At 46.6% G+C, this 27,797-nt stretch overlaps 1 protein-coding gene across 2 annotated transcripts; it reads left to right on the top strand.

Moving 5' to 3' along the window:
- The first annotated feature begins 692 nt into the window (after window positions 1–692).
- LOC103720542 (mediator of RNA polymerase II transcription subunit 9-like) lies at window positions 693–27,327 on the top strand. Of its 2 annotated transcripts, XM_039125264.1 has the most exons (5): window positions 693–1,009; window positions 11,271–11,333; window positions 15,249–15,329; window positions 26,889–26,947; window positions 27,059–27,327. In XM_039125264.1, exons 1-5 carry the CDS (start codon window positions 845–847, stop codon window positions 27,120–27,122), a joined length of 432 nt encoding a protein of 143 aa, XP_038981192.1. In that variant the 5' UTR covers window positions 693–844; the 3' UTR covers window positions 27,123–27,327. The 2 variants fall into 2 exon arrangements, with proteins under 2 accessions (XP_038981192.1, XP_038981194.1); XM_039125266.1 differs by lacking the exon at window positions 15,249–15,329.
- The last annotated feature ends 470 nt before the right edge of the window (window positions 27,328–27,797 follow it).

Raw genomic sequence — 27,797 nt, 5'->3', positions numbered from 1 at the left:
ACACCAAGTTGCTCTAAGAAGAAGAAATAAGAATTTAGGTTTGGAAAGAGAAGATGGTGTTCAGATTTATGATAAAGAGGGCATTCAAAATATAATCATGGATTATTTTTTGTGCTATTCCATGAATATCCTGTTTTCTTCGGCTGTAACATAATTTATCTAGAGGACTCAACTTAGACAATGATATGTTAAATATTGTTCGAGGGTCCATCTGCGCATGCAAATATTTGAATACTCAGATTTTCCATTCCTACTCAAAATATTCTTTATATGTTTAACTTTAGCATTGATACAGTACATGCAGAACATAAGTTTTTTTTTATTTTTTATTTCAAAATTGATGTGTAAATTTACTTTTATAGTTCTAGAACTTTTAGAAATGTTTATATTGAATAGACTGTAACCTTTTTATATTCCATTTTCTTCGAACAATATTCTTTCATGCACCAAACCGTTGAATTGACATCGCGATTGGTGACTACTGAGTTCGAGATTCGTGATATTCGGCAGTGTCATCCACGCGTGCATCATGAAATTGTCACGTGGCAGTATCAACTGCGTTATGCCTACGTGTATCGCAGGCGGCGGCGAGGTAAACCGCGCCCCGTCAGTCCGTCACATCGCGAGACCGAACGGTAACTCGACCCGTAACCGTAGGCCCTCAAGACCGGTCGACGAGCAAGAACAGAGAAGGCCTCGAACCGTTTCCCTGTTTCTTTCGTCCTCCGCCCCCCCACCCTTCCCTTTTCTTGAACCCTTTCCGTTTCTCCTCTTTCTCCCCTCTGGGTCCCAATCCCAAGCCCCAGACGGGGTTCCTTTTTTTAAGCGCAAGAGAGGCTCAGAAATGGATCATCAGTACGGCGGGGGAAGCTGGATGAGGGTACCGAGCCAGAACTCGATGGCTCAAGATCCCCACCCTCTCCAATCCCAATATCAGCAACCGCAGCAGCAGCAGCAGCAGCAGCACCATCACCACCCCTCTCTGGCCTCTAATTTCCATCTCCTCCATGTACGATTACCCTCTTCCTAAAACCCTAGCTCTGTTTCTTTTGGAAATCAGTACAATGTCTTTGTTTAATCGGGTTGGAACGATCAACTCGTATACCTGAAATCATTGTTATCCTGGTTTCTTGAATTCGTCAAGCAGATGGTGAGTTCAATCTCATGTTTGATGAATGACACTGATAGGAAATCAGTTGGGTTCTATTCTTGCAATTTTCTTCCCCATATTGATTTCTTATATATAAAATACTGATAGACAAGAACAGCCTAAATTGTTTCTTTTTGATTTATATTCAAGTAATCATGTAGTGATTCGATATGTTTTTATGGATGATTGATAATTCTGCTAGATTTGGTTTGATTTGGTTGGTTCTTTGTCTAAATTTACCTAAACGTTGGTTTCTTTTAATTTCTCGAGATTCTTGGAAATCCACGGATCTTTCTTCTATGGAATATGATTGTTTCTTTAATCATTAACTAGTTGGTGTTTCTAGATACACGTCGAGGCAGGGGCGGCCCAAAACATTTGGGGGCCTAAGGCGAACTCACAAGGAGAGGCCTTTTTTTTTAAAATGATAATTTTTTTTAATAAGTGTAAAATACTTTAAAATTTTATTTAAAAATAACTCGTCTAGCTTTTTGAGATGCAAAATTATCAAATTTGGTTGTCCATTTCATTTTGTTTCGTTCTTTTTATGTCATTTTCTAACTCTATTTCGGGTGCATGCTCTGTTGTTAATTCTTGAGTTGAATTTGATGTGGTTTTTTCTTTGTTTGTGACAACAAATCTATCTAGAGCTCCTTTTTGAGATTGAATGAGTTTATCAATTTTTCTTTTCTTTTTGAGTTTTTCATACCTACATTCATATTTTCTATTAGACATTTTAATCTAAAAATAATATTATCAAACGAATCAATTAAAAAAAACACTACAAACAAATTAAGATATAAAAAAGTTGAAAATGATAAAATTTGATTGTGTAAAAAAAAAACAAACTCAGGTCCCGACAAGTAGTGCCGAACTTGACAGGGAGAAGAGGCCGAATAGTGCCGAACTTGACAGGGAGAAGAGGCCGAACCGCCGAAATCACAACCAACCTACAATTAGACCAAAAAAAATAATTGTAGTGTCTCTTACTTGACTAAATCAAAATTAATTGGACCAAAAAATTAATCAGTTGGCCATATATTCCCTTGGCTTTTTTCATTATTGTATAACATTAAATGCAATAAGCCAATAACAACAACTGATGGCATATGAAAGAAATCCTCTTTATATACAATTGTTCAGTGATCACAGAACTATTAGATAATAAAATAACAATCAACAAATACTTCCATGTGAAATAGTAATTAGTGAATAGTGATTAGTCAATAGAAAACTCACCACTGCGGTCTGCGGCACTGCCTGGGATTTGGCCTTTGGGAATTGGGATTTGGGAATGGGGATGCTAACGGAGGAGCCGACGAGGCCGGAGCCGCGGAGCGGCGGAGCCCGGAGGTCGGAGCTAGAGTCTAGAGAGGAGATCCGGCCGCCGGCTCGCCACTCGCCGCCGTGACGCCGTCGCCGGGTTCTTGCCTTCTTGGAGCTGGAGGAGGAGGACGGTGGCCTTTGGAAGTTTAGAGGCTAGAGCGGAGCCGAGGAGCCGGAGGCCGGAGCCCGGAGGCCGGAGGCTGGACGTCGGAGGAGCCGAGGATGGCGAGCAGAGCTGGAGAGGAGATTCGGACTCCGAAGTCCGAAGCAGGGGCGGTTGAGCCTCACACCGTCGACGGTCGAGCCTCCCGGCTGCCGGCAGAGAAGGGAACTAGGGAAGGGCCGAAGAAATGTAGTGAAGAAGCACTGGGGGGAGAGCCGGAGAGGAGAACGGAAGGTACGCTCTTTTTTTTTTTTGCTTTGAAGGGTTCTGCCGTGGGTAGTTCTAAATACACCCCCCCGATTGCTCAGGACACCCCCCAAAAATTAAAAAAAAATTAAATACTCTCTACACCCCCCCATTTGCTAAGGACACCCCTAAAAAATTGAAAAATCCTAAATTACCCTTCACCCTCCCCACCCCCTCACCTAAATTGCTCTCTACACCCCCCAAACCCCCCCCCAACCCCGCTCTTCCCCTCCAAAACTCCACTCCAGCCGGCTTCTCCCTTCCCCCCAAAAAACTTCGCCTCAAGAACCTCAAGCACCTCGCCGGCGGCCAAACCCCCTCCGTCTCCCCCTTCTCCCTCGCCCAAAACCCCCCCGTTCCCCCTTCTCCCTCTCGTCGCCGGCATTCTCCCCTTCTCCCTCTCGTCGCCGGCATTCTCCCGGAACCACCTCCCCAGCCATCTCCCGAGCAACGAGCACCTCGCCGGCGCCTCCACGACCACGTCGAGGTAGCTCCCCGCCCCCCCGCCTCCAGTGCTCCGTTCGGCACTGGATCGCCGAACAGAAGGGTTCTGTTCGGCTGAACAGTGCCGAACAGAAGCCCTCTGTTCGGCAACACTCAACCGAACAGAAGCCTTCTGTTCGGCTGCACGGTGCCGAACAGAAGCCTTCTGTTCGGCTGCACGGTGCCGAACAGAATGGTTCTGTCCGGCTCTGAGCAGCCGAACAGAAGCCTTCTGTTCGGCTCTGTGCAGCCGAACAGAAGCCTTCTGTTCGGCTCTGTGAAGCCGAACAGAAGCCTTCTGTTCGGCACTGTGCAGCCGAACAGAAGGGTTCTGGTGCGTGCCGTGCTGAATTTTGTGCCGAACATTTATGTATGCAATTGAATTATTTTCTTTGATATAGCCTAACATTGAATTTCTATATTTTCAGACATGGATCCCCGTCCCGCCAGAGTTAGACCTACGGCGTCAGCTAGGAGACGTCGTGCTAGGATTGCTTCTCCCGAGCCTGCTCATATGCCATCGGACTCTCCTGAGTCAGAGCATGATGATATGCCCGCTAGGGGCGAAGACGATGAGTCCGTTGGACCATGTCCAGGAGGTCCAGAGGATGAGTCCGTCCTGATCAGTTTCAGGACGCATATAGCAGCTTCCATCTGGAGGCAACAGGTATTGTTTATTTGTTATAGCATTATATTTTGTTTATTGATGTTTTATAAAGTAGTAGTAATTATACATTTATATTACAGGAACGAGCTCCACTAAAGTGCATGAACCATACTGCCAAGGTTGGTGAATGGAAGTGGTGGTCTTCAAACCAACCAAATACCAGGTTCAGAGCACTATTGAGGCAGTCGGGCCTCGTAGAGTTAGTACAGTGCTCTTATCGATTCATCGATAAGATTCTGATTTCGGGCTTCGTAGAGAGATGGCAGCCCGAGACGAACACCTTCCATATACCATTTGGCGAGATCACTATCACGTTGGATGATGTATCCGCCATTTTAGGGATTCCTGTCGCAGGTTCCTCAGTATCAGTTTCTCCTGAGAGGATGAGTGATCGGGATGCTGAGGAGCTACTTGTGGAGTTGTTGGGGGTGTCAGCTGGAGACGCGCGTCAGGAGGTACTGTCATCGCGCGGTCAGTCTGTGAGGATGGAGTGGCTGAGGACTCAGTTTCACTCTGTATCTGATAGAGACAGGCAGCAGAGGATAGAGTGTGCAGCACGAGCCTATTTGTTATTTTTGTTAGGCTGCACACTCTTTGCTGATAAGAGTGGGACCAGGGTGCCTATAGCGTATCTGTGTTTACTGCGGGATCTGGATAGGGTGAGCACATATGCCTGGGGTACAGCTGCCTTAGCATATTTGTATCGGCAGTTGGGGATTGCGTCGAGGTCATCAGCGAGACAGATCAGTGGTTATATGACGCTTCTGCAGGCATGGATTTATGAGCATTTTCCAGCACTCAGTCCTCACCCGTCGCTCGAGTATACTGATGCCAGTCCCCGCGTGCACCGCTGGATGCCCGGTACTCCATCCCGTACCACGATGGACCATTTAGTGGTTCTACGTGAGTCATTGGACCTTTTGAGCATCGATGAGGTACGTATCATATTACCATTTGCTTGTGTTTGTCAGTACATTTAATATGCGATATAGTATAAAACTGAAATGGACCTTTTGTTTTACAGGTTATTTGGGATCCCCATCATCGGCTTCGGGGAGATCGCCCATATATACCCGTCGCATTTTTTAGTGGCTCCATCAAGTGCCTTGATATCGTAGAACCCTATCATCCAGAAAGGGTTCTTAGACAGTTTGGTCGTATTCAGACCATCCCTCGAGCGCCACTAGCCCCTACGCGAGCCAACAGAGGTTCCACAGCAGGCTCGTACCGGATACATTACTCCTATATGGATCAGCTTTGGGAGCGGTGGGAGGACCACGTGCTGAGCCAGGCGAGCAGGAGCCACCCAGTTACCCGGCCATCAGACAGCGTACCGGGATACATGGAGTGGTATCTCCGTATCACGCACGTTGCAGTTCAGCCTCCTCATCTGCGCTCGAGTACTCATTCTGGAGCTAGGGGAGGTCATGATGATGCTGACATGCACCGGCGGCGTAATGCAGCTGCACTCGGTATCAGTACCGACATTGTACGGATGGGTCCCTCAGAGGCTACGTCACTAGGTGCCGGGCACCTATATGATGCTATTTCTCAGATGCATCAGGTACTTCTGGGTGATGAGCCTGGCCCGAGTACAGCACCCTCTCATTTGGATCCAGGACCCTCTCATTCGGACGTACAGCAGTACACGCGTCGACGATGGCGTCATAGGGATTGATGATGGAGCCTTTGTAATCTTTGTAAAGCCTTTGATATTAATGAAAAATATATATTTTTGGTACATTTACGTGTAATCTTTGTAAAGCCTGGCCCGTTCTATTTTACATAAATATAACAGTGCACATAACAATCAATCTAACAATGCGAAGACAGATATTTTTTGATTTATATTGATGATGGAGTTTCAAAAATTGTACATATATAAACAATCAATCTAACTCTACTGTCTTGCCTCCACCTCCCCCTGAGGAGATGGAGTCCCGTGGGGGGTTTGACCCTGAATCTGATACGACTGATGTTCTGCCTCCACCTCCCCCTGAGGTACCTCCAAATGTTGTTCCAATCAAAGCTGACCCTGGACAAAGTTCCCCTCCAAAAAAGGCAGCAAAGCCTAAGAGGGTGCCAGTGGCAAGACCTGGCCTTGCAAGGAGAGGGCAGCCGATTAACCTCTTAACCAAGAACATCACAGAGCCCTCTTTTCCAACAAATGTGTTAATCATCTGCTCAAGCTTGTCACCGTTAAGTTCTTGTACATCAGAAAGGTCTATTAGTTCCCCTGTTTGATTTGTTTGCTCCCACCAGCTCTTAAGTATGTTTCTGTTTACATCTGAAATCTCAACGGAAACAACAGTCGTCATATGTATTCCCAGCTGATGATGGAGTTTCACAGTACATGACTCTAAGAGCCCCAAAAAATTTACAACTTTCAAAAATTGTACATATATAAATAATCAATCTAACTCTACTGTCTCGCTAATTATAACATTAGGTGAGATGCTCTCTTTGAACTGTTGAATCCGTGCTTCATATGAATTTTCCCATCCGGTAGCACAAGGAAGATGATATTTTCGCCAGTTGGTCGCTACTGGCGGAACGGGATGTCCCGGCAACAAGAACACCTTCAAAATTAGAAATAAGAAAATATTAATAGCTACAAAATTATAAATAAGCAAAATTAAATAAGCAAAATTAAATATTCGCAAGTGTTGTGAACGTAGTACCTCAACAAAATGATTTCCATTTACGAATCCGATAGCGATATCTTTGCGGGATAGAAGAGGTACTGGCACAGAACGGAGAGGTAGGAAGGTCAGACATTGTTGCAACGAGAGATGGTATAGGACAATATTATAGCAGGATGCTATAAGATGACCCATGTCCGGCATAGTCATCCATCTGTCATATGGTGGACAATCATCATAATATGATAATGCATGAGTGATCTCAGCAATCGTCCCTTCCACACCATATAATGTGCGATAGTGGTCCGAATGACATTGCAACTCTTGCAATAAATCCTTCCTAACACGCACCCAGTCATCTTCTCCAAATCCCAGTAAGTCAGCTATTGCCCTAAATCCGCAATTTCCATCAGCTTTTACATCCTTGATATGCTGGATGTATGGTCTCAAGGCAGAAGGAATAGCATCAATATAGATAATGGGCGTATGTGACTGGGCTCTAGTACGAAAAATCTGCAAATAATATCAAATGATAGAAAATATGTAACAATGGCAGAACATGTCCCGTATCGGCACATCTCGGCACGGCACATCCCGTATCGGCACATCTCGGCACGGCACATCCCGTATCGGCACATCTCGGCACGGCACGTCCCGACATGTCCCGTATCGGCACATGACATACCGGCACGGCACGGACCGTCCCGTAGACGTTGTGATACCTATTGTAAGGAAATAAATATTTGGTACTTACCTTTTGCTTGGGCCGTCTCTTTTGAATCTGAGTAGATGGATTGCGGATGGTAACTTTCTCAACACCAGGTGAATAACTATCCTGTCCAGATAGAACCAACTCAAACGCAGACGGGTCACGTCGAGTAGACGTATCAACCTTCAGTGAAGCGCGCCCACGTGAACCGGTCTTCCGTTTTGCAGGCTCTAAAAGAGGTGTACTATCTGGACTTGCAATCTCTCGTAACTTCTTGATCATCTGCAATTGAGAAGCCCCATCTAACTTCTTGAATCGTAGCGCAATCAAATCTAACTCTGCATCACAACTCAACTGAATTGGCTGCACGGGGGGGTAGGCAGAATATCAAGTTTCCTCCAATGAGGATCTATGCAGTCGAGAGGAATGGGCCGACCTTCCACCCTGTACCGCGCAATCTGGTGAGCACATGGTATACCATGTGTGCGTCGAATAGCGCACCCACAATTTGAATCATCAAACCCAACTGAATTGGCTCGTTTCGATTGGGCGAGGACATGATTTAACGCACTTATAGATATGAAACCTCGCAACTCTTTGAATTCAGCTGGCTTGAAGTTGTGCTGCACTACCAATAAACTCTTCTCCAATGAGGCTTTAACAGAGCTGTGCTGCAACTCAATCAATCCATGTATTCTAGTCCAAGATGACTCGAAACTTCCTTGGCTTGATCCAAGCTGCTTTTTGAGCTTTGCATGTGCACTCTCGACCCTAGTAAACAAATGAAAGTTAGATATAAGAATTGAGGCAAATTAAATTTAAATGAGTCTTTATTTGTGATACCTATTTGTCGTCACATTTCCGTAGTGCCTGCATGTATCAGTCCACGCCGCAACAAATCTTTCCTTGTATTTGCTCAGCCAAGTATCTGACACATACTGTAGTGCATCTGGATAGGTACCGAACTCTCTCTGTAGTGCACTCCAGCGATCATTATACTCGTCTTCCGTGGAGGACAGCACTAGTACATTCCAACTCATAATAAATTTATCCCATTTCTCCTTCAATTCGAAAATTTTTTTGCATTTGGCCAAAACATTCCTACTAATATGCCATCTACATAATAAATGTCTAGCAGTAGGAAATACTCTATGAATTGCATTCATCAAAGCCAAGTCTCTATCTGTAACAATCAACTCAGGCAAAACATCATCAGCTATGACACTGCGCAATCTCTCTAATGCCCAAGTATAGCTTTCTTCCCCCTCAGAATTTAAGTATACAAAAGCAACTGAAAATGTCATGTCAGTAGATGTCACCCCCACAATCTCTAAGAGCGGAAGACGATACCTATTCGTCTTGTACGTGCAATCCATTATCAACACACGGGGAAATGCACGGAACAAATCAATGCTGCCAGGGTGTGCCCAAAATAAGTCATGCACAACATCCGTATTAGTACAATTCCTATGCCACTCAATATATTTAGCCTCTGATAATTTACCTAATAGATGTTGCATTTCAGACCTCCCGGCTTTCTCTGCAACCTTAAACCGTTGACGTACATTGTAGATAGTCTTGATAGTCGTAACATTGAGGGCATCTCTTTCCTTCAATGTGGATAATATGTCCTTTGGACGAACCAAACTCTTCGACATATCCACTAACAATTCCGTCTCCTGCTCAGATAATCTTCCTGCATATGAGTGCCCCTCCAGATTCTCTGCAGCGGGATGATTGTGCACTCCACATACGACCAGTAATATCCAATCATCCGCAGTATCCAATTTCTTTCCTCTTAATGCAAAAGGGCATCCACACTTCTTTGTCCCACAGGCAGTCTTTATTCGCTTTTCTTTTGTGGTTCGGTACGTCCCACCCCTCTCACAACCTAACGTAATTCTGGGTTTCTTAGAAATGGTACCTGCATCAGATGATTTGATTACAACAACAAAACCATTTCGCCTCCCAGCTTCACGACACCAATTACACAAGTCCTCTCTACTCTTGAAGATCTATACATTAAACAATTTATGTAAGTACACAGTTGTAAAAATAGCTCGCTAAACTAATACAAAATTGCACAATATATTATAATACCTCGTAAGTTGTAAATTCGCTTGTGTAATCCAGTACAAATTCTGATCCAATTATACTAGATTCGGTTGTAGCATAGCCCTACATATAAAATAATTTATCATCAAGAATTAATGAATCAGAGGATCTGTTCGGCACAAAATTCAGCACGGCACGCGATTTGGCACGAGAAGGCTTCTGTTCGGCTGCAGAGTGCCGAACAGAAGCCTTCTGTTCGGCTGCAGTGTGCCGGACAGAAGCCTTATGTTCGGCACTGTGCAGCCGAACAGAAGCCTTCTGTTCGGTAGAGCGTTGCCGAACAGAAGGCTTCTGTTCGGCACTATGCAGCCGAACAGAAGCCTTTTGTTCGGCGATCCAGTGCCGAACGGAGCACGAACCGTGAAAAAAAAAACTTTAGAAACAAGGTGGAACACGTACCTTTGCGGCCGATTCTTCGTCCCAAATCACTAGTTGCTTGTCCATGCTTCGAATGGGGCTTAAATCTCCTTCAAAGATCGCCTAAACGATGTAAATGGATCGAGGGGTTTAAGGGGGGTTTGAGGGGTGGTTTTTTTTTTCCTTTTCAAAACGAAACGGAGGAGGAGATGGAGGAGGAGGAAGGGGGGTGTACTGAGAAAATTTCAAGGGCAATATGGTAATTACACTAAAGGTTAGTTTGGGTATTTTTTTTTTGGTTTTTGGGGGGTGTCTTGAGCAATCGGGGGGGTGTATTTAGAACTACCCTTCTGCCGTTTAGCAAAAAAAAAAAGCACCAGCGGAGAAGGGGGGAGAGTCGGAGAGAAGGGGGAGGACCGTTGCCTGTCTCAGCTGTCGTAGGCTTGTAGCCGTGCTCGTCGCCCAGCCGTAGCCTGTCTCAACAGCGTAGCCGTCGCCTCGTCGGGGAGATGGGGATTGGGGACGCACTGTAGCGGGCCAGCAGCGTAGCCATCGCTCGTCACCCTGCTACTCTGCCAGCTTTCGGATGTGAAAGCTCAAAAAAAAAAAAATACTCGCCACGAGTCCATGGGCAGAGCGGGGCGGGGGCCTTCCATGAGCGGTCGCCTAAGGCTCGAGCCGGCACTGCGTCGAGGATGGACGATTGATTGCACACAACAGCAAAATAAGCTGAAGCCGAAGCTGTTTTAGTTTCATGATCATCACATCTTGCAATCTGATTGTTTTTTATTTTTTTATTTTTTTCTCGAAAATCTAGATAAGGAAGCCAAAATCCTTTCTTTTATTGAATGTGATTGTTTTTTCGTGATACTAACAGAAGTCCATTATTTATGACTGGAGACATAATTCTTGACAGTGATCATGTATGAACATGAGGAAAGGAAAGGAACATAATAATTTGACCAAGATAATTCTTATCGAGCCTTGTACATGTTTCTGATCCTAGCTTTGCCCTCAAGATCTGAGCAAAACCAGTAGTCTTTTTTATTGATGTCGGATAAGTGGAGAGGAAGAATATGAAAAGAACCAAAAGCTTGTTCCTTTATCAAGATCGCAGAGGCACCAAAGTCTCCTAGGAAAACCAATGCTGCATCACTGCTGCACAAAGATATATGATTGCTTATGATTAGCCTGTATATACTGAGGCATATCTTTTCCAATTGTCATCTTGTTTCTGTTGTATGTGTCCACCGTTTACTTGATCGGGCTTGTTAGTTTTGATTATGATCATGCATCTGTTATAATGATTATATTTTTGGCTCACTACCATGCGGATACTCATGGTTAAAGAAGAACTAGTTTATTTATCTTTATTTTGTTTATAATTGTTATTAGTACTTTTTTGTTTGCAGTTATTGGAAAGGTTAGCAGATGCAATTGAAAGTGGAACTCGTGATCAGCATTTTGATGCATTGGTTAGAATCTCTCTCTCTCTCTCTCTCTCTCTGACATGTACAAACATGCTTGAGAAATTGTACTTGATTTAGTGGTATTTCAGAGTTCTTTGGCAATAAACTAGTGCTAGAGTGTCAAAGAATCACAGGTGCTCCATTTTTTGGATACCATGTTTCCATCTAGTTTTGTTGCTCAATTGACTTTAGTTGCTAATCAGAGACTCGATTGTGTTATCTGATAAAATGTTCCTCCCCATTAGCCATTTTTGCAAGAAGTTGACAATGCTTCTGTTTAACGTCTTGCTGTTTTGGAAAAAGGGTTGGTAGATTCATTAATTAATTCAAATTTTTGCCAGAGAGCTGCATGTAATATTCACACACGTACATATAATTTAAAGTTCAATATGTTATATGTGAAATATACTTTTATATTATTCAATTTAAATGAAAAAAATAAAAAGATCGAGTTATAACTTGATATATACGAACTGTTTTATATGAAATCAATTAAGGATTGTAAATCAAGGGCTTTATTTGTTATTTGAAATTTATGAGGTTGTTTGTAAGTCCTCTTAAACAGTAGAACAGGAGGTCTTTTTTAATGTATTACTGATTAATAGGATTTACACAATATTAGTTAGTGGAGAGGATAAGAAACATGGGTGTAAAGTGCAGACAGAGCTACACATTGAGACAAGGGAGTTTGGTATCAGATAATGGCGTCTATTTTTAAGTATCATATTGGAGGCTAATGATCCATTTTGTATGAAATCTTATTTTGAGAATAGACTTTTAACTTAATCTTAGTAAGAAATGGGCTATTAGCTTTTTCAGAATGTCATTGGCACTCTCAAATGTATAGAAATTGAAGCAATTTGCTTCCACCTGTTTCCTACCCATATATAGGTTACATTCTCTTTCAACAACATAAAACTAGGAAGAGTCAGTTTGACATGGACATTTGCCAGCGTGCAAAATTGGGACACTATCTTAACAAAATGTGCAATAAAGGAATGAAATTTAATTCTACTCCTCCAGTTTATCCACTAAAGATGGAAATTGTTCTGTTGCACCAATGTAATTCTTGTACCTTTGATACTTTATTATCATATTGTCAGTGATACCAATAATTCTTTGTTTAAACATTGCCACATGCAGCATAAAGTAAAGAAGTCCCCTAGTAAAGTGGGTTTGGGATTTAGGTTAAAGGCTGAAATTAAAAGAATTGATGTAAAAGCTTGGGTAGTAGTGTGAAGATAGAGGACACCTTCATCATGGAGAAGTTGCTCAAGATAGGATTGAGTATTGATAAAGGATTTGCAAGCTGGCACCAGATAGTTGTGATAATGCTTGTCATTTATATTTTTCTTTGTATCATTTGCAAGGTCTGCAAGTTCGATATTAGGTATCATACAGATACCTGACTGGTACGATATTGTAGTATACTGTACCGATACTATATACGCAAATGCATACAGATTTAGTACTAGTATAACATTTTTGTTTTTTTTTTGTTTTTGAGGATTATTTTAAGGTTTATGGATGTTTGAAAATACTGTAGTGTACTTTTAAGGTATCCAATTAAGCCTCGGTTGCTCTTCAAAGTATCTAATTAAGTTTTTATGGATGTTCAAAGTCCTTAATAAATTTTCTATTAGCAAATTTAGACATTTTAAAATTTAAGTTTGAACAGCACTAGCAGTAATTAGAAATTCTAAGGAACACATTATGGTGTTATATATTTGCACTATTCAAGCCCCACTTCTAGATAGGTGGTATCAAAAACTTCTAAGAGCAATCCAAAAGTAATACCATATTAGACTAAGTGATCAACCATGCTAATAAATATCAAGAGAATCATTAAACTTTAAAGCAATGTCTACTATGCTGGTACCGGGCCTGTACCAATTGTCCGGTGGCACGGGTCGGTACGGCCTTGCGTTGTACCATGCTGGTCCAGTAGAGGTGGGAAAGAGGGAGAACGAGAGAGAGAGAAAGAGAGAGAGAGCGGGGGAGGGAGAGGGAGAGGAAGGAAGAGAGAGACCGGCCGGCGGAGGCCGAGGAGCCTGCGCGTGGAGGAGGCAGAGGCCGGAGAGACGCGGAGGCAGGGCTCTGCTCCGGTCCCCGGTTCCGAACGGAGGGGGGCCCTTTTATTTTTGCGGATTTTAAGTTGGGGCAAATCCATTGCCGGCTTCACTTAATTTTTTTTCAAACAAAACTAGGGACCGGAGCAGAGCCCCGCCTCCGCGTCTCCCCGGCCTCCGTCGGTCGGCCCCGGCCGGCCTCTCTTCTTTTCTCTCCCTCCCTCCCCCGCTCTCGCTCTCCTTTTTTTCCTTCTCCATCTCACTCTCCAGCGACAGCGCCTCGGTTTCTTTGCCGGAACCGTTTCGATCCGCCGCCAATATAGCTCGGTATGCCCTGAATCGGGCGGTTTGGGATGATTCTGCCGACCATGCTTTAAAGGAACAAGCTTTTCCTTAGACATTTTCTCAAGACTCATACAACACTAGTGCATTATGTCTCCTTCAAAAATAAACAAAAATAAAAATTAGACTTGGTAAGACTTGATTTATATATCATCTAACACTTTGATTATTGTCAATGACATCTTCGAGCTACAACCATTTGCCCTCAAAGAACTGCAATGAAATTATAGTGCCATTTGCACCAAAATCACATTAAAGCACAAAATACATATAAACTATAGCTTTTAATACAACAACCTGACAAAAAAAACAGATGGTAAGATATCTACAATAATTTGGAACATTTAACTCCAGCAATTTTGTATTTATTTATACATCATTAAATGCTCAAATTTGTTATACCATCCTTGTAGATCGATCAGGGCATGATGCATTCGAGTCATTGTGATTTATGACTGTTTGAAGTATTTGAACAATGCCGACTCAAATAGCATATGTAGGGAAAGAAGAAGAAAAAGGAAAGAAAGAAAGAAATGAAAGAAGAAGAAAAAGAAAAGAAAGGAAGGAAAGGCAAAAGAAGAAAAGGAAAAAAAAGAGAGAAGGGAAGAAGAAGAAAAGGGAAGAAAGAAATGAATAAAATAAGGTTTAAAGATGAAGAAAAGGAAGGAAAGAATGAATGAAAGAAGAAGAAAAGGAAAGAAGGAAATGAATGAGCGAAGAAGAAAAGGAAAGAAAGAAAGGAAGGGAAGAAGAAGGAAAAGGAAACAAAAAGGGAAGGAAAAGAGAAGAAAAAGAAAGAAATGAAGGAAGAAACGAAAGAAAAAAGAAGAACAAAGGAAACAAAAGAAGGCAGAGGAAAAAAAAAGAAAGGAAGGGAAAAAGGGAAAAAGAAAAGAAGAAAGAAGAAGGAAAAATGGAAGGAAAAAATAGTAAGGGGCCTGAACCACTCCGAAGTAAGTGGAACCATGTGGTTCCACTTGGTTCGGCCCAGTTTGGTCCCCTTACTAAGCTGAACCAGGCAGGCATTGATTTGTCAAAAATCAATTGTTGATCACCTTCAGGCAATGATCTCTTTGAATCCCAATAGGAAACAACCTACAGATTTGAGTGTGCTGCATAGATAAACTCAGACTGAGTAATTAAAATATCTGTATCCCTTATTACCTCTAATTTATTAGCACATTATATGCACTTATTTTCATCAGCATTTGTTTGTCTTATTTTAAAGCGCAGATGGCATATCCTTATGTATGTGAAGAAATTTGCAGTTGGGATTATATCTATCTCATCATGGTAGTTTACCAATATATCAAGAGTTTTTATGCACCTATGATGTATCTCTTAGATAGTCTCTCATGGAACTTATCTGATGGCAATTATTATGGTTAATTTCACCTGGCGTTTTTTGTGACCGTGCTTGTGAATTTTCATCTTTTTTCTGCTCATGCTTATGACTGTTTAGCTATTAGTATATGAAGTGCAAGTTGTTATTTCATTTTATTTTTTTCAGGTTAGCGAATTTACCGCCCAATTTGAAAGATGCCAACGATTGCTAAACTCTATTTCAGTTACTATAAATACAAAGGGTGTGGTGAGTAAACCAATCATGATTTATTTGTACCATTTGTAAGTGAACTGGAAAGAAACCACCGGAAGAGTTTAGCAAAATAGTGCTTGCTTTGGTATGGATGGTGAACAAGGATTCACAAGCCTAGCTAAGCAGCACAAATGAAGCTGGGCACTGGGTATTTTTTCTGTATCTGAAGTAGGACTTTCCTTCCTGTAGGGCTGAGGTTTCAATCCTAAATTTAAGAATCTACATATCAATCATGAACCAGCAATTTTAAATACCTAGATAGACTACCACTCTATATTTTCTTTTGCATGTATTGTGATTCCAGACTTTTCAAGGTACAAGTAGACTGTTAGCTTATTATACATGCTACATTAGATGCAATGTGTTGTGGTTCGAATTTGGCCCGAGGGTGGCCACGCCGGAGGAGTCGAGGAAGCCGCCGGAATGTCGAGGAAGAAGGCGAGCCACCTCCTGTGCGATGGTGTACCTGCACAAAGCCTCACCGATGGTTTCGGTGAGGGCCTTCCGACGATCAAGTTAGAGTGGATTTAGGATGGATTCCCAAAAAGTTCCCCCTTACGTTACCTTACGGGGCTATTTATAGTCTCTGTAGAGATGTCCAGGTAGCGGAGGTATGGCTTCTTCTCATCATGAGAGGGAATGGCTTTAAGCCAGACAGCACGTAACTAGGGCTTGCTTGTGGCGCGCAGCGCGATCCGTTCTTGTGAACGGTAAGGTGTTGACAGTTATAGCAGGGGACGGCCGGAGTAGCATGGCGTTGTCCTTGACTGTCGCTGGCCAGCAGGTAAGGCATGGCGCGGAGGTGTTGCGATGTATGCCTACGTAGGCGGGTGTGGGCACGCTTGTAGGTGCGGCCGTGGGCGAGGTCAAGCTCGTTGAGAGGTCGCATCATATACTCGGCGAGGTCGGCTTGACGGGTACTAAGGCTAGCCTGGCGTCCCTGATTTCGAGATGTGCTCGGTAGAGCGCTCATTATTGGATAAGGCACCCCGATCTCGGTCGGGGTGTGTCGGTGAATATAGGGGCGCCCTGAGCTCGGCCAGGGCGTGTTGTCTATGGAGTGTGCGGGAGCAGCTCGGTGGAGAGCAAGGTACTGTCCGCTTTGGGGGAGCACGCACGTGCTTAACGTCGTGCATGGCTCGTGCACGACAATTTTTTTCTCACGGCTTCGTCCCACGAGGGGCGCCTTGCTATGAGCATCGGAGAAGGTCGGCGCAGGTTGTAGCAGCGGAGGGACCTGTCTAAGGTCGGCTGAGCCTTCGATGAAGTTCGAGCTCGGATTGATTCTTAGCGGAACCGAGGTTCGGCTCAACCGTTGTTGGGGCTTGTTTTGGAGTAGCATTGGGTGGCCCTACTGTAGTGTCACGCCCCGAGCCCAGAGCGCGATAGACGTCGCCCGCCCGCGCGGCGGACCGCACGGGCGCGAAAGACAGCTGACCACGTCAAAGCTATCACAAGTGCTTAAAACTTAAACATTAATATATATATATATATACAAAATAATCTTACAAAGTTTTCAAAATTTGCATTTATCAACATAGTTCAAATATTTTAGTTTGACTAACCAAAATTCTAATTTTAGCAAAAACTCTCAAAATCTATCACACTTCTCAATCCCGTGCAATCAAACTTTTGGATCTGAAAAACAAATAAAATAGGATAATGAGCTACACTAGCCCAGTAAGCAACATAATACCCCAGAGTGGGGTCAAAGCATATCAGATAATTAATCAAAACACAAAATAATGACTGAAAATTAAATCACAGATAAGCACTTTTTTTTTTCAAAACTTATCATCATTTTCACAAAAACTCTGATACGGAAATTCCAGCATATGTTGGTTACGGCCACGAAATCCAGTGGCATGGGTCGCACAAAGTGCCAAACACAACTATTATTATACACCGGTGGTCCGGTGTCCAAACACCACTATTATTAAACACCGGTGGTACGGTGTCCAAACACTACTATTCTAATCATCGGTTGTACGGTGTCGAAACCGGTCTCTCACAGATACAAGTCGACAGGGCCAACAAATAATACCCATTGGCGGGGCCAGATCATAGCCATGCTGAGAATACATACATGTATACAAAATAGATTTTTCATCATTTGCCCAGTCACATTTTCCAGATTTCATAACATATAACATAAATTTCAAATGATATTTAACATGCATGACCCATTTTACTAGGTACAAAATATATCTCAAGATTCAATCACTAATAATTATTTTATCAAATACTTTGAAAAATACACTTTGAAGTATTAAATTACTTACCTTTTCTTGCGTAAATCGCACTTCAAACAAACAGATCAAGTGCACCTGTTTAGATATAATAAATTTCTTTGTTAATTTCAGGACGAAGCAAAATCTAAAATACTATTGGACACGGCCCAACAGGGCCCCACACGACTGAACAGAGCCCAAGCTGGGCCCATAATGGGTACGACCCAAATAGGGCCCAACAAAGCTGAAGTGGGCTCAAGTTGAGCCCACAAAGGATACGGCTGAACTGGGCCCAACATGGCTGAACTGGGCCCAAGTTAGGCCCGCGATGAACAGAACCCAAGTTCGGCCCAGTTCGGCCCACGATGGGCCTTTTCTCCTTTTTTTTTTCTTTCTTTTCCTCTCTTTTTCTTTCTTTTTCTTCTTCTTTTTCTTTTCTCTTTCTTTCCTTCTTCCTGTTTCTTCCCGAAGCTTCCCTATTCCCCTCTTTTTTTTTCTTCTTCTTTTCTTCTTCCCGAAGCATCCTCTCCTCCCTTCTTTCTTTTCTTTCCCGAAGTATCCTCCTTCCTTCTCTCTTCTCTTCTTCCTCCCACCTTCCCACTCTTCTCCTGTGAGCACCTTTCCTCTCTTCTCTTCTTCCTCTCACCTTCCCATGATCACAAGGAAAATCCCACGCCGGAGCTCAGAAGAACCCTTTCTGCGAAGAGGGAGCTCGGGAGGAGAACCCACGGCGGAGAGGGGGCTCGGGGGAAAATGACCCGAGGCCGGTGGCGTCGGCGACGTCCGCAGCCCGACCTCCTTCTCCTTTTTCCCGTGAACACAAGGGAGCGGTCCATCGCCGGAGTGCTCGGGAGGCCTAGGCCGAGATCTGCGGCACCCGCGGCGTCTGGCCCTCGCCTTCTTCCCATGGAGGAGACGCACAGGTGAGCCCCCCTTCTGTTCTTTCTTTCTTTCTCTCTCTCCCTCCCTCCCTCTATTATCCCGAGTAAATCGGAAAGAATAAAGGTACGGAAAAAAGAAACGAGAGGGTCAGGAGGCTCACCTAGTTTTGGGGAGGAGTCCGTGTGCACCTTCTCCGGCGATACCGACAGGGTGCCAAGATTCGGCAGCTTCCGAATTTGGGAGGGAGTGTACAGGGAGGAAGGAAGGCATAAGGGATTCTAGAATGGCGAGGTTTAGAGGGCTTTTAGGCGGTTGTAACCGCATTAACACCTGACAGGCGTACCTCCCTTTCTCCCTCCCGAAGTAATCGATAGTGGCCTCTAGATGGGCTGCCGACTTTGGCCCAGGTCAGCCCATCTGGGGCCCAATCGTCACATGTAGTAAGCAGGATGATCTATTTTGCCCCCCATCATTTGCCCCCCGACTTCCGAGGCCGAGTTGCTTTTTAGCTCGGGCGAAAGAAGTAGTTGGATTGTTGGTCGGCCTGCGATGAGGTTAAGCGCTCATAAAGATGTTTGCGCCGAGTCGGGCTTTCTGAGCCGGGCTTGGGTGGCCTAGGCTGCCATGTAGCTCCAAGTAGGATCGGCCGTGGGACCTTTTTAATGTACCGCATACACGCTCCTTTTCGAGGCGTTGCTGGATGGAATGCGAAGGGGGCGGTTATTAATGTTCCATTCCCCGAAGTGCCCCGCATGATGGTCGGCCTTTAGTGCCGCGAACTGGGAAGATTTGTTGAGGTCGTTTCCGGATCTAACACATAGTGGGATTTGGCCTGCTTGATCGCTCAAGTTAGCCGATCAGAGCCGTTGTACTGAGCTATATAAGGCCTGGAAGGGACCTTAGGGTCGTTATTTGATCCTTTTCGCCCCTATTTTTCTTCCTGGCCGCCACCATCGTGGTGTTCGAGCTTCTCCTTGGGTGTTTCTGGAGCTTTCCGGCGACCTTCGCATCGAGCTTTGTTTTCAATCCCCAGCGATTGTTCTTCCTTTCCTCGGTCACCTTCGGCGAACTTTCGGATAGGTGTTTTATCCCTTTCTCGGTCGCTCGGAGAGTTTCTTGTCTTCTCCCTTTATAATTTTGTGACCAAGGCTATGAGTTCACCTACGAGGGCCCTGATGCTCGACATAGGTTCATCTCGAGCCCAGGCTTCTTCCGACGTGGAGGAGGCTGAGCTCGAGGTGGGCCAAGGTTCGTATGGGATCGGCTCGCTCATGAGTGACGAGGATCTGGGCTCGGTTCGGGCCCGGTTCTTCTTTCTTCTGAAGTTTATCCTCGAGCTCCCGGACCTCGGGGGGCGAGCCACTAATCCGCCTAGAGGTTGGATTGGGGTGTATGTAGAGACGCTCCGAGCAGGGCTAAGGTTCCCTCTGCACGGATTCGTGGACGAGCTTTTGACGGCTTACCATCTTGTGCCCGCACAGCTCGCCCCGAACCCGTGGAGAATGATAATCGGCTTCCTTGCTCTCTGCCTTGCACATGGTCTGCCCTCCTGATGAATGTCTTTCGGAGGTGCTTTATATTGAAAAGCAACCCCGCAGACAAAGGGTGGTGGTACTTCTCCTTCTGAGGAGGCCGCAAGCTCTTTCGGGGGATTCCTACCCCCATTCATGGGTGGAAGAATAAATTCTTTTTTATTTCCTCCGAGCGGTCGCGGGGGTTTAACCCGACCTGGAGCTTTCCGTTGGCCTCGGTGAATAACAGGCCCCCCCCAGTTATCACAGTCTGAGCAGGGCATGCTAGACGGTTTGCTCGGGCTGGAAGGGACTCCATGACTTCCTGACCTGCTCAGCGAGGAGGCCTTAGTAAACGTTGGCCTGAGCCCGGCTTGCCCCGAGGGTAAGAGTAGCGCAGCTGCTTCTCTTTTTCTTTTTCATGCTGGATTCTAACAAGGTCTTTTATTGTCAGACATTGTGGGGATGATCTTCAGCACCGAGACGTTGATGGCTAGGTATAGGAAGAGGGTGGCCACCTCCGGCGAAGCTCAATCTGAAAAGAAGCCAAAGAAGGCTAGAGCTACCTCTGGCTCCAGGGTTGAGCAGGGTGAGCTCGCTCTGATTGAGGGCGCCATCCCTGTTCGGATGAGATTCGATCAGGTTCCATCAGTGGAGGTTAAGGCGCCCCCATCAGTAGCGGAAGGGGGTTCTTTTGAACAAGGGGCGGCCGTGTCTGTTGGCCGAACTCAGGAGGTTCGCAAGGCCGCCTATCTGCGCAAATCAGGTCCCGAGCCGGGGAGTGGGCTTGAGACCCCAACTTCTTCCAAGGTCCCGACTTCGGCTGGGGCCTCGGCTCCTGCTGAGGCTCTAACCTCGGTTGGGGTCGAGTCCGCTTCTTCCGAGCCTGAGCGGAGGCGATTCCAGCCTCAGTGTCGTGTATTTGAGGACGACGTGGCCCTTGAGTCTGGCAATGTGGCTCGGGAGCTCGTGCGCAGTATCATGCTCCCGCGCGATCGAGCTTTGATGGAGGACTTTGACAACTTCACCCGCCATGCTTACTCAACTAGCGTCATGGTGAGTGACGCAACCCTCCTGTTCCTTAAGTGCTCGGCCTTGGCTGACATTTTGTCTTCTATGCCAGTTCCTCCATATAGTTGACATGCTAGTGTCCGGCATGCTGGCCTATCGGGGGGAGATGAGGGTACTCCGGTCGACGATGGAGCACGCCGTGCTTCGGAGGTAGGAGGCTAAGGCTCGCGCGATGTCTGCTGCACAGCGACAACAAGAGGGCAAGGAACGGGCGACGATTGCCGAGCAACAGCAGCGCGAGGCTGAGGAGAAGGCCGCAGTTGCCGAGCAGCGGCTTCGAAGGGCCAGGAAGAAAGTACGGACGGCCGAAGTCCTGATCAAGGACGGGCTCATCCAGATCCAAGAGATGGAGGTCGAGCACTCCCGGGCATGCTCGTTCGCTGAAGGCCGTATCTTCGAGCTTGAAGCTGTTCTGAATAGTCAGCAGGACAAAGCCGAGGCCTTGAAGCGGGAGGCCGCGCAACTTGTCTGTGAGGCCGTCAAGAAGTTCCGCCAGTCGGAGGAGTACCTTGACGAGCTGGCGGAGGGGGCCACCAGTGCTATGATTCAGGGCTTTGAGAACTGCCGTGGCCAAGCCCAATAGCTCTGCCCTGGAGTCGACCTCAGCGGTCTTCAGCCGAATTTGGACGAAACTGCCGAAGTCGACGGGAGTGCTGCAGAGGCCATCGCTGAAGTTGGGCCAGAGGTCGTCCCCAAAGTCGCCACCGGCGTGGAGTCAGAAGCCGTTCCCATGGCTGACATTGAAACTGGAGCTGCCCCTGAGGTTGGTGCCGAGGTTGTTTAAGTTGACTGAGCCAGTCTTTTATTTTTCTTTTTGTAAAGTCGGCCACTCAAGCCTTCTGTATTCGACCCGACCTCGAGGCTGTTTTTTTTTTTACTCGACTCTTGCCCTTTCCTAATATTAATGAAGCATACTTTTCTCCAATGCTTTGCTTTTCGAGGTCCAACGAAATGTTTAAACTCGTTTCATTTGGTACTTGGCGTCAAGTTCTTATTCTCGATTTTAGAGATGTCCTTGTAGTCGAATAAGCTCGTAGCTCTTCGCTAGATTCTGTAGGGCACCCCAAGGCCGACCCGGGGAGCGGCGTCGAAGGATAAGGGAGACCAGCTTGAGGGTAAAACCCAGTTCAAGAGTAAAAATCTGCTTGAGGGTGAGTTCCAACTCGAGAGTAGGAGCGAGCTCGAGGGTAAGCACCGGCTCGAGAATAGAAATCCAGCTCAGGGGTAAGCACCACCCGAGAATAAGAGATGAGCTTGGAGGTAAGCACCGGCCCGAGAATAAGAAATGGGCTCGGGGGTAAGCACCGGCCCGAGAATAAAAATCCAGCTCGGGGGTAAACACCAGTCCGAGAATAAGAAATAAGCTCGAGGGTAAGCACCGGCCCGAGAATAAAAATCCAGCTCGGGGGTAAACACCAGTCCGAGAATAAGAAATAAGCTCGAGGGTAAGCACCGGCCCGAGAATAAAAATCCAGCTCGGGGGTAAGCACCAGCTCGAGAATAAGAAATAAGCTCGAGGGTAAGCACTGGCTCGAGAATAAGAAATGAGCTCGGGAGTAAGCACCGGCCCCGAGAATAAGAAATAGGCTCGGGGGTAAGTACCGGCCCGAGAATAAAAATCTAGCTCGAGGGTAAACACCAGCCCGAGAATAAGAAATAAGCTCGGAGGTAAGCACCAGCCCGAGAATAAGAAATGGGCTCGGGGGTAAGCACCGGCCCGAGCTTAAACGGATTAAGCCGCCACTTTAGTTGGGGCGGAAGCGGTCGCAGAGTTCTTTGGAGAGTTACATGGGTGCTCCTTTTCAAGGCGTCACTAGGTGGAAAGCGAAGAGTCAGGCACCAATGGCCCGTCCTCCGAAGTGACTCATAACTACTTCCGTCTTCAACGTTATGACCTGGGGAGATCCGCCAAGAGAGCCTCTAGGCATGCCACGTAGTGAGATCCAACTAGTTAGGCGTTTAGTTATCCCAATCTGAACCGTTGAAGTAGGCTATATAAGACCTTGAGGGAGGAAGTCTCGGGGCCTTCTCTCAATTTCTCTTACTTTCATCTCCTTCCCTGGCTACCATCTTTGCTGTGAGAAACTGCAGGGATGGTCTTCAGCAATAAGACCCTGATGGCCTGACACAACGGGGTGGTTGCATCGGATGGAGCTCGGTCTGAGGAGAGGTTAAAGAACCTCATCACCGGCATGACAAAGGGCTTCTACTACAAGATGCGCTTCGTCTACGCCCACGGACACTAGGGAGAATGACGTTCGGGAAGAACAGGCTTGTTGAGTCGGGCGGGCCCATGGAGGGGGTGACGGTCCGGGATGCCGCAGAAGTTGCTGCGGCTAAGTCGGAAGTTTATTCAAGCCGATGGTTCTTTTCAAGTTTCCTTTTTTCCTTTTTGCTTTTGCTAAATAGGCTACTTAGGCCTTTTTGTATTTAGCCCGACCTTAGGGTTGACCATTTTTGTAATCGGCCCCTGGCCTTTCAATGAGAATGAAGTGGATTTTCTTCACTACCTTGAAATCTGGCATAATGTCCTAAACTTACTTCGCCTGAGGCTTTGTGCCTAACTAGTAGGACCTTTACTGCGTAGCTTAGGGATTAGCTCAGTCTCTACTCTCTATGTTGCCATGCAACTCCTGTTGGCAAAGAGCTTGCCGAGCTTTCTGGGCCGAGCTCGGATGATACGTCACTCGACGCGTAAGCAGCCATGAGAGGTTCTTTTGGCTTGTGATCGATATGACGTTGGGCACCTCGAACTCAGGTTGGGGTGCGTTGTCGAAGGATACTTGGCGATCGGTCGGCGAAGTTTCTTGGGCCCTTGGTCGGCTCTGCAGGATGCCTCGAGCTCGGCTCAAGAGTCGTCATTGTAGATACCTGCGGTCGTGGAAGATCTTTGGCTTGCGATCGACACAACATAGGGCGCCCCAAACCCGGCTCGAGGGACGTCATTGTAGATACAGTAAGGCTTCCCCCACTCAGATTGGGGGATACTTGAATGCCGCGGTCGGAGGAGCTCTTTAATGGCTCCCCGTTGACGCCGGGGGGCGCCCCCCACTCGGATCGGGGGCATACTTGTAGAATGCCACGGTCGGGGAGCTCTTCAATGGCTCTCCGTTGACGCCGCAGGGCGTCCCCCACTCGGATCAGGGACGTACTTGTAGAATGCCGCGGTCGGAAAAGCTCTTCAATGGCTCTCCGTTGACGCCGTGGAGCACCCCCCATTTGGATCGAGGGCGTACTTGTAGAATGCCACGGTTGGGGTAGCTCTTCAATGGCTCTCCGTTGACGTCGTGGGGTGCCCCCCACTTGGATCGGGGGCGTACTTGTAGAATGCCGCGGTCGGGGGAGCTCTTCAATAGTTCCCCGTTGATGTCGCAGGTCTCGAGCCGAGCTCGAGGGACGACTTTGTAGCTTTAGATCCTGCAGCTGCGGAGCGCTTTGGCCTACGATTGGCGCTACAGGGCGTCTCGAGCCGATCTCGAGGGACGACTTTGTAGATTTAGATCCTGCAGCCGCGGAGCGCTTTGGCTTACGGTCGGCGCTGCAGGGGGTCCTGAGCCGAGCTCTAGGGACGACTTTGTAGATATAGATCCTGCAGCCGCGGAGCGCTTTGGCCCACGATCGGCATTGCAGGGCGTCCCGAGCTGAGCTCCGGGGATGACTTTGTAGATTTAGATCATGCAGCCGTGGAGCGCCTTGGCCCACGATCGGCGCTGCAGGGCGTCCGAGCCGAGCTCCAGGGACGATTTTGTAGATATGTAACTCGTATCGCGGAGACTACCGAGACATATCGAACACATTAAGGCGTTTCAAAGACACTTTTAGAGAATCCCCGAGGACTATTTTATTGATAAACATGTCTTGGGATTTTAAAAATCCTAACCTGGAGGGGCTAAAGTCTCGTCCGGGGGTTGTAGCTTAAATCCCAGGTCAGTAGGCCCGGATTGATGGAGATGAGGCCTCTCTGTTGCCCCCCGAGGTCACGAAGCCGCTAGCATGTAGGATGCACGGCTACGACGTCGCTGATGCCTGCAATGGGACAATGGCTGTTCTGTGCATCTTGTGGCTCCGGGCTCTGCCCCCCGGGCGCCCTTTCGTCTGCTTGACCACGGACAAATCGGCCCAACCGTCCTCGGCGGACAAGTGCCTCGATTCTATCACAGAGCTGGTAGCAGTCCTCCGTGTCATGACCGTAATTTTTATGGAAGCGGTAGTACTTGTCCGAGCGCTCCCGCGTCCCTGATGGCCGCATCCTTGGTGGGGGTTGGAGGTAGCCACAACCCTCGATTTTCATGAGGATCTCCGACCAGGTAGATGTGAGGAGAGTGTACCTTCCAAACCTTTGGAGGGGAATATATTTTTCGGGCCTCCGGAGGGGGGATATCGGATGAGCCTCACTCCTAGGTCGAGGAGGTCCTCTCCTACGCCGTGGGGATCTGCTCCTTGATCGACTACGCTCCTCACGACATTGCGCGACCTGGTCTTGGAGCATCTGAATTTGTCACCCCAATTCTTCGACTTTCTTGTCGAGCTCGGCGACGGATGGAGTTCCTACCAACTGGAGGTTTTGAACAGCCGCGGTGAGTGTTTGGACTTGCGGGGCGAGCATATCAAACTGCCCTGGCCGGACTTGAAAGGTTCGGTCCGTCGGTGTAAGTGCTGCAGGGGTGAGCTCTGGAGCGAGTTGCCGGGCGTTGGTACCCGACGGCTCAATGCAGCTCCGTGATTTCTCAACCTCATGATCACAACTCAGTCCCTTCCTCTAGCGCCAAATGTTGTGGTTCGAATTTGGTTCGAGGGTGACCATGTTGGAGGAGTCGAGGGAGCCGCCGGAATGTCGAGGAAGAAGGCGAGCCACCTCTCGCGCGACGGTGTACCTGCACAAAGCCGCCGGAATGTCGATGGGGGCTCCCCGACAATCAAGTTAGAGTGGATTTAGGATGGATTCCCCAAAAGTTCCCCCTTACGTGACCTTACGCAGCTATTTATTGTCTCTGTAGAGATGTCCAAGTGGCGGAGATATGGCCCCTTCTCATCATGAGAGGAAATGACTTTAAGCCAGACAGCACGTAGCTAGGGTTTGCTTGTGGCGCCCAGCGCGGTCCATTCTTGTGAACGGTAAGGTATTGACAGTCGTAGCAGGGGACGGCCGGAGTAGCATGGCGTTGTCCTTGACTGTCGTTGGCTAGCAGGTAAGGCATGACGCGGAGGTGTTGCGATGTATGGCCACGTAGGTCGGTGTGGGCACGCTTGTAGATGCGGCCGTGGGCGAGGCCGAGCTCGTTGAAAGGTCACATCATATACTCGACGAGGTCGGCTTGACGGGTACTGAGGCACCTCGAGCTCGGTTGAGGTATGTCGGTGAATATAGGGGTGCCCTGAGCTCGGTCAGGGCACGTTGTCTATGGAGTGTGCTGGACCAGCTTAGTGGAGAGCAAGGTACTGGCCGCTTTGGGGGAACACATGCATGCTTAACATCGTGCGTGGCTCGTGCACAGCAATTTTCTCCTCACGGCTTCGTCCCACGAGGGGCACCTTGCTATGAGCATCGAAGAAGGTCGGCGCAGGTTATAGCAGCGAAGAGACCTGTCTAAGGTCGGCTGAGCTTTCGATGAAGTTTGAGCTCGGATTGACTCTTAGCGGGACCAAGGTTCGGCTCAACCGGTGTTGGGGCTTGTTTTGGAGTAGCGTTGGGTGGCTCTACTGTAGTGAGCAGGACGATCCATTTTGCCCCCCCATCACACGGTTTCCTTGTTTACTTTAAATCTGTGAATTTCATATAGTTTCAAGCCATTGGTGCTTGTATACTGCCTTGTTGAATTCTTCAAATTGACTGCTTGGTGTTTATGTGATGTCACCAGACAGTTGAGGGACAAAAGCGCAAATTAGAGGAAACTATGCAACAGCTGAACCAAAGGAGGTCTGTTCTGTCTTTTCAATATATCATTACCTACAATACATGATAAATAGATGATTGATCAAGCTTTATTTGCAATGATGTTTGACTTGTTGATTATTAAACTTTTACCAGGGACCTGATTGCAAAGTATAAAAGTTCTGTGGAAGAGCTGGTTAAGTCGGATAATAGCAGATAAGTTTAATTCATTTATTATCTTTGCTACCGCCAGGAAGCTTGTAAACATTCCTGAGATTATCAATTCGAGGGATTAAATTCTTATATATGAAAGGAGCATCTGGAAACAATTTTGCGACTTATCATTATCTTTTAATATTAGGTTTCCGTGGACTTTGGCTTATACAATCATATCAGCTATCAATCTTGCCTTTTTTTTCCTGTTCTGGTTTATCTCAAGGATCAAATATCTTCCATAAGGGATGGAAGGAGCTCTTTTTTATATTCATGAATGCTTCCATTTCTTCTTTATTCTTAATACCACATGCAGTATATTTGCTGGATGGGATCCTTCCTCTCCGTTTTGATAAATTAAAGAGAACAGACGTTCACATATTTGACTGTTGTCATTTTGCACCATACTTAGACCTTGTTTATATTCTGCTATGTGCATAAGTTAGAATGATTGATAATGACATTGTTAAAATGAATTTAATCTGGCTGATGGTGAAGTTGATTGCACTGGTCATTCTTTTAACCCTGAAGTAATTGGAGCAGAGAATGATGTGGCAGCTGGATGGCTTTTGGGCAATGGCCGGTGGCATGGTGGATGAGGTCATAGGGGCCCAGCCTGGTTGTGCACTGTTGTGCCTTTCTGGCTCTACCAAGGGGATGAAAAATGCGCCCATAATCTCAT

This window comes from Phoenix dactylifera, chromosome 4, assembly GCF_009389715.1.
Source record: "Phoenix dactylifera cultivar Barhee BC4 chromosome 4, palm_55x_up_171113_PBpolish2nd_filt_p, whole genome shotgun sequence".
Classification (NCBI taxonomy): Eukaryota; Viridiplantae; Streptophyta; class Magnoliopsida; order Arecales; family Arecaceae; genus Phoenix; species Phoenix dactylifera.
The sequence above is the reverse complement of the archived record's forward strand: the minus strand, read 5'-3'. Positions and strand labels throughout refer to the sequence as shown.

Excerpts from the sequence above, each read along its gene's own strand:
- LOC103720542 (XM_039125264.1), top strand. The coding sequence starts at position 845 with ATGGATCATCAGTACGGCGGGGGAAGCTGGATGAGGGTACCGAGCCAG. Across the intron at positions 1,010-11,270 it reads CTAATTTCCATCTCCTCCAT|TTATTGGAAAGGTTAGCAGA; the intron begins GTACGATTACCC and ends TTTTGTTTGCAG. Across the intron at positions 26,948-27,058 it reads CAACAGCTGAACCAAAGGAG|GGACCTGATTGCAAAGTATA; the intron begins GTCTGTTCTGTC and ends AACTTTTACCAG.